The sequence below is a fragment of the Oryctolagus cuniculus genome, chromosome 1, assembly GCF_964237555.1.
Source record: "Oryctolagus cuniculus chromosome 1, mOryCun1.1, whole genome shotgun sequence".
Taxonomy (NCBI): domain Eukaryota; kingdom Metazoa; phylum Chordata; class Mammalia; order Lagomorpha; family Leporidae; genus Oryctolagus; species Oryctolagus cuniculus.
The window spans coordinates 199133071-199143309 of NC_091432.1; the positions used below are offsets into that span (position 1 = coordinate 199133071).

At 42.3% G+C, this 10239-nt stretch overlaps 2 protein-coding genes across 10 annotated transcripts in view; one reads left to right on the plus strand and one right to left on the minus strand.

The window, feature by feature from the left end:
• The window catches only part of GNE (glucosamine (UDP-N-acetyl)-2-epimerase/N-acetylmannosamine kinase), a 57983-nt gene extending 55245 nt beyond the window's left edge, over positions 1–2738 (minus strand). The window contains exon 1 of the mRNA XM_051856366.2: positions 2599–2738. Coding sequence (XP_051712326.1) covers positions 2599–2649 — 51 coding nt within the window. The 5' untranslated portion in view covers positions 2650–2738. The remainder of the gene's footprint in view (positions 1–2598) is intronic.
• The window catches only part of LOC103348031 (ESX-1 secretion-associated protein EspI), a 96043-nt gene that overhangs the window by 13074 nt on the left and 72730 nt on the right, over positions 1–10239 (plus strand). For all 9 annotated transcript variants that reach the window (XM_070054409.1, XM_070054413.1, XM_070054414.1 and 6 more), the window contains one exon: positions 9068–9139. Coding sequence is in view for 5 of the 9 variants with exons in the window: in XM_070054431.1 (XP_069910532.1) it covers positions 9068–9083 (16 nt within the window). In the remaining 4 variants the exon portion in view is untranslated. The remainder of the gene's footprint in view (positions 1–9067; positions 9140–10239) is intronic.

Sequence of the window (10239 nt, forward strand, 5' to 3'; positions counted from 1 at the left end):
CTGTGTGCCAGGAAGTCCCATCCATTTGCATTTTAAAAGAGTTTTCCTGGGAGAGGACTATGATTGAAGATAATTAAAATGGGAGTAAGAATAGCATACAGCAGAGATCAGCCTGGCAGGAAAAAAATGCTGTTGAGGAATACTGGAAAATGTAATTGGATTATTATGTGAAAGAGTACTTTGGAAAGGAACTTTTGGGCCACATGAAGTGTTTCAGAGTGAATGTGGTCATAGAAACTACCAAACATTAGATAGAGGGATGAAATGGTAATTGCAGGACATATTTGTTAAAAAAAAAAAAAAAGTCATTTGAAAAATGAGTGAAGAGATCAGATAGAGCATCTATTGTCTCTGTAACTAGAGACAAGCATTTCTTAAATTTCATTAAAGAAGGCCCGGCGCCATGGCTCAATAGGCTAATCCTCCACCTTGCGGCGCCGGCACACCGGGTTCTAGTCCCGGGCGGGGCGCCGGATTCTGTCCCGGTTGCCCCTCTTCCAGGCCAGCCCTCTGCTATGGCCAGGGAGTGCAGTGGAGGATGGACCAGGTGCTTGGGCCCTGCACCCCATGGGAGACCAGGAAAAAAGCACCTGGCTCCTGGCTCCTGCCATCGGATCAGCGCAGTGTGCCGGCTGCAGCGGCGGCCATTGGAGGGTGAACCAACGGCAAAGGAAGACCTTTCTCTCTCTGTCTCTCTCTCTCACTGTCCACTCTGCCTGTCAAAAATAAAAAAATTAAAAAAAAATTAACACCTTGCGGCGCCGGCACACCGGGTTCTAGTCCCGGTTGGGGCGCCGGATTCTGTCCCGGTTGCCCCTCTTCCAGGCCAGCCCTCTGCTATGGCCAGGGAGTGCAGTGGAGGATGGCCCAGGTGCTTGGGCCCTGCACCCCATGGGAGACCAGGAAAAGCACCTGGCTCCTGGCTCCTGCCAGGATCAGTGCGGTGCGCCGGCTGCAGCGGCGGCCATTGGAGGGTGAACCAGCGGCAAAGGAAGACCTTTCTCTCTCTGTCTCTCTCTCTCTCACTGTCCACTCTGCCTGCAAAAAAAAAAAAAAAAAAAAAAAAAAAAAAAATTAAAAAAAATTTTCATTAAAGACATAAGAAAAGACTTAGGAGTTCCTGCTGTAAGCTCAGAAAAATCTGACCTTGAATTTAAATTCAAGTGTGATACTTAAAAAAAAAAAATCTCATTGAAAAGCCAATTTGAAATTGGATCTGTTGCTGCTTTAGTGATACAGCTAGAAGTAAATTGTATTGAAAATAACTGTAGGAGTGGCCTTTATGGCACAGCACTCTGAGCCACCACTTGAAACTTCGACTTCCCATATTGGAGGACCTGGTTTGAGTCCTGACTGCTCTGTGCTTCTGATCCAACTTCTTCTAATGTGCCTGAGAGGCAGCAGATATTCCAGTACTTAACTTCCTGCTACCCATGTGGGAGACTTAGATGGAGTTCCTTGGCTCCTGGCTTTGGCCTGGCCCAGCTTCTGCTGTTGCAACCATTTGGAGAGTGAACCAGTATATGGAAGATCTGCCTCTGTCTCTCCCTCTCTGTCACTCTGCTTTCAAATAAATAGGTAAATCTGGAAGAGTTATAGAGAGTCAGAGAGAGAGAGAGGTCTTCCACATCCGCTAATTCACTCTCCAAATGGCCACAGTGGCCAGAGCTGAGCCAGTCCGAAGCCAGGAGCTTCCAGGTCTCCCATGTGAGTACAGGGGCCCAAGCAGTGCATCTTCCACTGCTGTCCCAGGCCACAACAGAGAGCTAGATCAGAAGAGGAACAGCTGGGACTAGAACCGGCCAGCAACTGCAGGCATAGTCTCATCTGCTATGCCACAGTGCCCAGCCCCTAGTTAAATCTTTAAAAGAAGAAAAGAATTGCAGAAATGGTGTTTATGATTGAAAAGTTCTGATAAACCATTTCTTAACTATAGATGATCTTTAAATTGAATATATGTATGTTTCATCGCCAAATTGATATGTGATGATTTCCCAAAATATCTGGATTTCCATGTCTCAGTAAAGATTTAGGTTAAATAAACTACATTATAGTGTTGGCATACTACATAACACATTTACATATTGATAAATGTGGTAGTTGCCTATTTATTTAGCTTAGATACCAAGTAACCCAGAGTAAATGCACCCACCCTCCCTTTTGGTTCATTAATAACTTGGGGGAAAAGAAGTATAAATTATGCAACTCTATGCTGTATTTCAAAAGTAAAGAGAAAAATATTTGCAGTAAATGATTTTTGTACCTTTTGGAAATAAACTGTGTGTGTGAAGTAGAGAATTCAAAAAGTAAAAGCAAACCCACTTTATCTGATGAAAGCATCAAGAATCCTGAGGAAAGAGTTTATTTTCAGTTTGGAAAAGCAAAAAAAAAAAAAAAAAAAAGAATTCCAGCACAATAACAGAGAAACAAATAGCAATCATAGAATGACTATTCTGAGCTACCAGTATAAAAATGATATTTTTTAAAATGATGGACATGATAGATTTAAAACCAAAGCTTTCCTCTAACTCCTTGTAATTCTTTTTTTCTGATGGCTCTGTCAGTGGTAAAACTACGTTGAATTGCAAAGTTACTTACATGAGGTCCTAGGTAGCTCGACTCCCCAGAAGGATACATCCTGGTTTCCATCCAGTGACTAATGAGAAGAGCAGCTGTTTGTTCTCTGGGTCCAGCTGCCACAGTGCAGTCACTAATAGACGCTGAACTCCAGGCTGACTCTTAAGCCCCGCCTCTCTGAAAAGGAAGAAAAAAAAAATGTGGCTCTGAATTCTTCCTTGTGTTCCCGAACGGGGATTTAAGTAGGATACTTGCCATCTGAGCATTGTTACTTCCCTGTTTGCAGTATGCCATTCTACTGATTGATTTGATTTTCCACTAGAACAATTTTCTTCTGAGTTTCTGAAGGTAGAAAAAAAATCCACGATCAAAATCACAATTGCCTTTTTCACATTGTTTCCCCACATAGCTACATTCAAAACATTTATTTATTTTTAAGATGTGTTTATTTGAAAGTCAGAATGACAGAGAGATAGAGAGCTCTTCTATCTGCTGGTTCACTGCCCACATGGCTGCCACAGCCAGGGCTGGGCTGGGCCGAAGCCAGGAGCTTCCTCCAGGTCTCCCACGTGGGTACAGGGGCCCAAGCATTTGGGTCATCTTCTGCTGCTTTCCCAGATTCATTAGCAGGGAGCTGGATCAGAAGTAGAGCAGCCATATGGGATGTTGGAGCTATACATGGTGGCTTAACCTGCTATACCACAGCACTGGCCCCCAAGACATTTGTTTTTATACCACTTTGAGCAAAGAAGTAACGGGGTTAAACTAGAGGATTTTTAAAAGGTTCATTAACACCCATAGGTCTCATGATATCTAGAACCCTTAGTTTCATGAAATTGAAAGAAAATCATAGTGCATTTTATTTAATCTGCATTAAGATAGAAATCATGCTACATATCATAAAAGATATTCCCAGCACCACTTTTTTTGGCTTAAGATCAAGTGTAGTATCTGTTCTTATCAGTTTATTATTTTTTTAAAGATTTATTTTATTTATTTGAAAGAGTTACAGAGAGAGGTAGAGACAGAGAGACAGGTCTTCCATCTGATGGTTCACTCTCCAGATGGCCACAACAGCTGGAGCTGTGCCTATCCAGAGCTAGGAGCCAGGAGCTTCTTCTGGGTCTCCCACGTGGGTGCAGGGGCCCAAGGACTTGGACCATCTTCTGCTATCCCAGGCCATAGTAGAGAGCTGGATCAGAAGAGGAGCAGCCGGGACTAGAACCAGTGTCCATATGGGATGCCGGCACTTCAGGCCAGGGCGTTAACCTGCTGTACCACAGCGCTGGCCCCTGTTCATATCAGTTTAAAAAGATATTCCTTGTGGTTTTGGTGCTCAGGGACCCCTACACCCAGATTGTTCACAAGGGAAACTGAATGATGATCTGCTTGTCAAATCCAGCTTTCCGTTTCATTGGTAAATGCTCATTTGTACACATGAGCAGCCTAACTTTATGTACACACAGCTATATTCCACTGAAGCAATGCTATATAAAAAGCAGTTCTCTTTTAAGGAGAGAACACTTCATACTACCATGTTAGAAACTAATGAATGGATTGGGAAATATAGAGACCAGCGTAGGCTAGCACATTTCACTAAACTGAGCACAAGCAAACACAAACCAAAATTGGATTAAATATATTTAATGAATCCCAAATAAAATATTGGTGAATAAAATCCAACAATATGTAGAAAGAATACTAGCTTCATGATCAAGTAACATTTATCGCTGGACTGTTAGGATAGTTCAGTTTTAGAAAATTTTTTATATATTAATAAGAGAAAACTATATAGTTGATTAGATTTGGAGACAGCATTTGCTATATCTGTTTCTAATTTTTTTTCCAAAAAAACCCTTTCTATCAACTTTAATTCAATGAAGGAAAATTACTGAAATCTATAACAAGCATCACATGTAATAGTGAAAGAAAAATATTCTCATACTAGCTCCAAAATTGGTCACGTTGCATTGAAGGGTCTAACCAGAGCAATGAGACAAATACATGAAGTGTAAATATTGGAGAGTAGGAATTAAAACCATTTTATTTAAAGACTGCTAGGTTGCCTACATGGATAATCCAACAGGATAAACTGTTAAAATTAACGATTGTTTAGTCACTAGAAACAAAATCCCCAGTAATAACTAGTAAAGCAACAGAAACCCAATTCACAAGAACCTCTAAACTAATAGAATACCTAGGACTGAACTTAAGATATTCAAAAGTTACATGGAGAAAACTCAAATTTTTCTAAGGCTTAAGAAAAGCTATCAATAAATGTACATCTGTGTTCCTAGGTGAGAAGAATGTTGACTCTCCCAAATCTATAAATTCAAGGCAATCACAATGAAAAATTTCAGAAGGTTTTAATGGAATTTGACAAGTGGCTTCTCAGATTCTTCTGGAGGGACTGGTGCTGTGGCATAGCAGGTAAAGCTGCCGCCTGCAGTGCTGGCATCCCATATGGGTGCTGGTTCGAGTCCTGACTGGTCCCCTTTGGCCTGAGAAAACAGTAGAAGATAGTCCAAGTGCATGGGCCCCTGCATGCACATAGGAGACCCAGAGGGAGCTCCTGGCTCCTGGCTTTGGATCTGATTGGCACAGTTCTGGCCTTTGCGGCCATCTAGGGGGGTAAGCCAGCGGATGGAAGACCTCCCTCCCTCCCTCCCTCTCTCTTCCTCTGTCTGCCTCTCTAACTCTGTCTTTCAAATAAGTTAATTAAAAATAAATAAAATTCTTCTGGGTAGAAAATGAAAAACAACAAGAAGTGGAGAATTTGTCCTGCCGGATACTAAAACAGTGGTAAAGCTACCATAATTATAATCCATCGTTGGAATAGGAATAAACAAATTAATGAAGAAGAATAGAGTTCAGAATCTGTCCCATGTACTAAAGGAATTTAGTTTATGATAAAGGTAGAATTTCTAAGTAGTGGGAAAATGAAGGATTATTAGAAAAGTAGTTCTGGGCAGCTGGCACTGTGGCTCAGTTAAGCCACAGCCTATAGCACTGACATCCCATACGGACGCCAGTTCAAGTCCCCACTGCTCCACTTCCAAGCCAGCTCCCTGCTAGTGTGCCTGGGAAATTAGCAGAGGATGGCCTAACTCCTTGGGCCTCCACAGCCATGTCAGAGACCTGGAAGAAGTTCCTGGCTCCTGGCTTTGGCCTGGCCCAGCCCCACTTGTTGCAGCCATTTGGGGAGTGAACTAGTATATGGAAGATTTCTTTCTGTCTTCTCCTCTCTTTCTGTAACTCTGCCTTTCAAATAAATGTATTTATTATATTTCAAATAAATATATTTATTTATTTGGAAGGCAGAATTAGAGGGAGAGACAGAGAAAGAGAGGTCTTTCATCCACTGATTTACTCCCTAAATGAACACAATGGCTGGAACTGAGCTGATCTGAAGCTATGAGCCACAAACTTCTTCTTGGTCTCCCACATGGGTGCAGGGGCCCAAGGCCTTGGACCATCTGCTTTTTCAGGCCATAGCAGAGATCTGTCTCAGAAGTAGATCTGCTGAGACTCCAACCGGTGCTCATATGGGATTCTGGCACTGCAGGCAGTGGCTTTACCTGCTATGCCACAGCGCTGGCCCCAAATAAATAATTTTTTTTAAAGATTATGTATTTGAAAATCAGAGTTACACAGAGAGAGAAGGAGAAACAGAGAGAGAGAGAGAGGTCTCCCATCCACTGGTTCACTCCCCAGTTGGCCGCAATGGCTGGAGTTGCGCTGATCTGAAGCCAGGAGCTTCTTCCAGGTCTCCCACGTGGGTGCAGGGGCCCAAGAACTTGGGCCATCTTCCACTACTTTCCCAGGCCATAGCAGGGAGCTGGATCAGAAGTGGATCCGCTAGGACTTGAACTGGCACCCATATAGGATGCTGGCATTGCAGCTGGCAGCTTTACCCGCTATGCCACAGCGCCAGCCCCAATAAATCTTAAAGATCCTTTTGGGAAAATCTATAAGGGAAGAAAAATGTGAATCCCACATCATACCATTCAAAAATAAATTCCAAATTAATTAAAAATCTGCATTATAAGAGTATTAGAAGAAAACAAAGGGCATTATCTTTATTACGATTGGGTGGGAAAAACCCAGATGTCCTTTTCTTATGAAAAGACAGATATTAATAATAAATTCACAACTCCTCATATGAGCAGTGAAAGACTGGGGAATATATTTTCACATATAATAACCAAAGTATATGAAAAATTTCTAAAATGTATGATAAAGACTAGAATATATAAAGAGTTCCTAAAAATATGTGACAAAAATAAGCTAAAGAATAAATAACAAAGATATGAGATCATTCTCGGGAGAGGAAATACAAATATTCCAATAAATATTTTAGGAGATCCTCAACCTCACTAGCACTCAGGGAACTATAAACAGAGAGAAACTATTTTTTTTTTCCTATCAAATTTGGTGAAGCTAAGCTTGATAATATCTAATGCTGAAGATAGTACTGGTAGAGCTAGAACACTTTCATTTTGTTTGATGAGAATATAAATTGATCTTTCTTAGGGAACAATTTGGCAACATCAGAATTTTATTTGTTTAAAGACTTATTTGCTTGCAAGTCAGAGTTACACAGAGAGAGGAGAGGCAGAGAGAGAGGGAGAGAGGGAGAGAGAGAGAGAGAGAGAGGTCTTTCATCCAATAGTTCATTCCCCCATTGGCCACAACGGCCAGAGCTGCGCCGATCCGAAGCCAAGGAGCCAGAAGCTTCCTGGGTCTCTCACACTGGTGCAGGGGCCCAAGGACTTGGGCCATCCTCCACTGCTTTCCCAGGCCACAGCAGAGAGCTGGATCTCTGCCACAGCAGAGATGCTGGTGCCTCAGGCCAGGGTGTTAACCCGCTATGCCACAGTGCTGGCCCCAGCATCAGAATTTTTTAACTGTGTATCCTCCTGGACTCATTAATTCAAGTTGTCTGTCCTAAGTATATGTCATTGTCACAATTATGGTCATCTTTTTTAAAAATTGGAATAACAGGCCGGCGCCGCGGCTCACTAGGCTAATCCTCCGCCTTGCGGCGCCGGCACACCGGGTTCTAGTCCCGGGCGGGGCGCTGGATTCTGTCCCGGTTGCCCCTCTTCCAGGCCAGCTCTCTGCTGTGGCCAGGGAGTGCAGTAGAGGATGGCCCAGGTGCTTGGGCCCTGCACCCCATGGGAGACCAGGAAAAGCACCTGGCTCCTGGCTCCTGCCATTGGATCAGCGCGGTGTGCCGGCCGCAGCGCGCTGGCCGCGGCGGCCATTGGAGGGTGAACCAACGGCAAAGGAAGACCTTTCTCTCTGTCTCTCTCTCTCACTGTCCACTCTGCCTGTCAAAAAAAAAAAAAAAAAAAAAAAAAAAAAAAAAGACTGACTATAAAAAAAATTGGAATAACAATAGGAGACTTGTTAAATATAATTTTAGTATACATGCTGTAAAATGTCTTATACCTCTTAAACAGTATAGATAGGTCTGTATGTATGCTTTGCTTTGAAGTATGAATTGCTTTCTAGGGTGCATTGTTTAATAAAGTGTCAAGACAATATGAATAGTGTGATATAGTGAGTAAAATAAAATTAAGCTATTTTCTATGCATTTTATAGATGTATAAATAGCTATACTGAAGTAAAATGAACTATAGTTCATTCCTTACAAAATTAAGATTCCAAAAATCAAACAGGAATAATGATCTTCACTTATGCCTCTTAAGAGCTTAAAAAAATCAGGAGCAGGTGTTTAACCTAGTTGTTAAGACATTTGCATACCATGATGAATATCTTTTTTTTTTTTGACAGGCAGAGTCAGACAGTGAGAGACAGAGAGAAAGGTCTTCTTTCCATTGGTTTACCCCCAAAATGGCTGCCATGGCTGGTGTGCTGCGCCGATCTGAAGCCAGGAGCCAGGTGCTTCTTCCTGGTCTCCCATGCGGGTGCAGGGCCCAAACACTTGGGCCATCCTCCGTTGCACTCCCTGGCCACAGCAGAGAGCTGGCCTGGAAGAGGAGAAACCAGGACAGAACTGACGCCCCAATCGGGACTAGAACCCAGGTGCTGGCGCCGCAGCTGGAAGATTAGCCAAGTGAGCTGTGGCACTGGCCATATCTTGTTTTTTTTAACTCCAAGGTCCAGCTCCTGACTCCAGTTTCCCACCAGTACAGGGAGGTAGTGGTGATGTTCAAGTAACTGAGTTCCTGCCACCCAAGTTGGGGAAACTGGATTACATTCCCAGTGCCCATCTTTGGCCCTGGAGGGTGCCACTGCAAACAGGGGGTGACCCAGTGACGGCAAGCCCTCTCTGATGCTCTGCCTCTCGAGTTAAAAAAAAAAAAAAAGAATACATTATCTAGATGGTTGTTCACTATTCTTTTTTCTCTTTATTCTTTGCTTTCCCGAATGAATTTTAGGATCAACTTGCAAATTCCGGGAAAAACCTCAATTGATATTTTTATTCATTTAATTGATTATTAAATTGTCTCTGTCTCTGTAGACTGAAAGCTCCTTGATGACAAAAGATTGCATCTGTCTTGTTCATCACTGTGTTCCCAGTATCTGGCATATAGTAAGTACTCAAAAAATATTTGTAGAATGGTTGAGTGGGTGAGAATGTGGATGAATGATCAACAATAACAGGATGACTGAATATAAAATATTTTGAAGGCATTTAAATTTTTATTTTCAAGGTAGAGTTAATTGTGGGAAAATGTTCACAACACATAAGTGAAAAAAGCATAACTTTTTAAATAAAATGATCCTCTGTTGTAAGATAGATATAATGTTTGTATATGCATAAAAAATTAAGAAAGTTAAAACTGAATGCTAAAATTACAGATCATTGTTATACTTTTCTAAATTTTCTATAGTTAGTACATAATTTCAGAGTAAAATAATAGATGGAACTAGGAATAATTAAATGAAATAAAATATAATATTTAAAGTGTATATGGCAGTATGGAACACAGGTACTCTCCTAATTCCAGAAATACAGTTGATTAGGTTAATTTAAATATTCTAGATAAGGTTGGAGTTTGTCAGTTGGCCAAAGTTATTTTTTAAACTTTTTTTCTTTACTTGAAGTATAACATACATACAAAAGAGAGCATGAACCATAAAGTGTTCAGCCCAGTAATTTTTTACAAAGCAAACATACTGTGTAACCACTGCAGGTCCTGGAACAGGGAACCGTACGGTCCCAGAAGTCCCCTCCCAGTCACTGGGTCCACTACCCTCCACAGAAACATTGGCCAGGTTCCAAAGGACCCCCAGGCTCAGCTGCTAGCCTTCTGGGGAAGTAAATAGGAACAGCTAGAGGGAGAGGAGAGCCCCAGGCCCAGGCCAGCCTGCCTCCTGAGTGGCAAGTGCCTGGCCAATCCAAGATTATCTAAAGGTAGAATGTGGAAACAAATAAAACGCACAGACACCTGCAGGCTCATCTTCTCTTCTTTTCCTCCACTGCATCTTCCACTGTGACCCCGGGGAAGGGGAGGAGTCAAATGCCACCTCAGGAAGAAGGATGTGAGGCAGGAAGCGACTTGTGAGAATAAGCTCACTTCTTGCTCTTTGGGGTGGTGGGAGGACGGTGGGAGTGGGGTGGGGAGATGAGAAAGTCATCTGATGTGTGTGACTTGCGTATTTTTTCCCTCCAGGCAGCAATCTGGAATG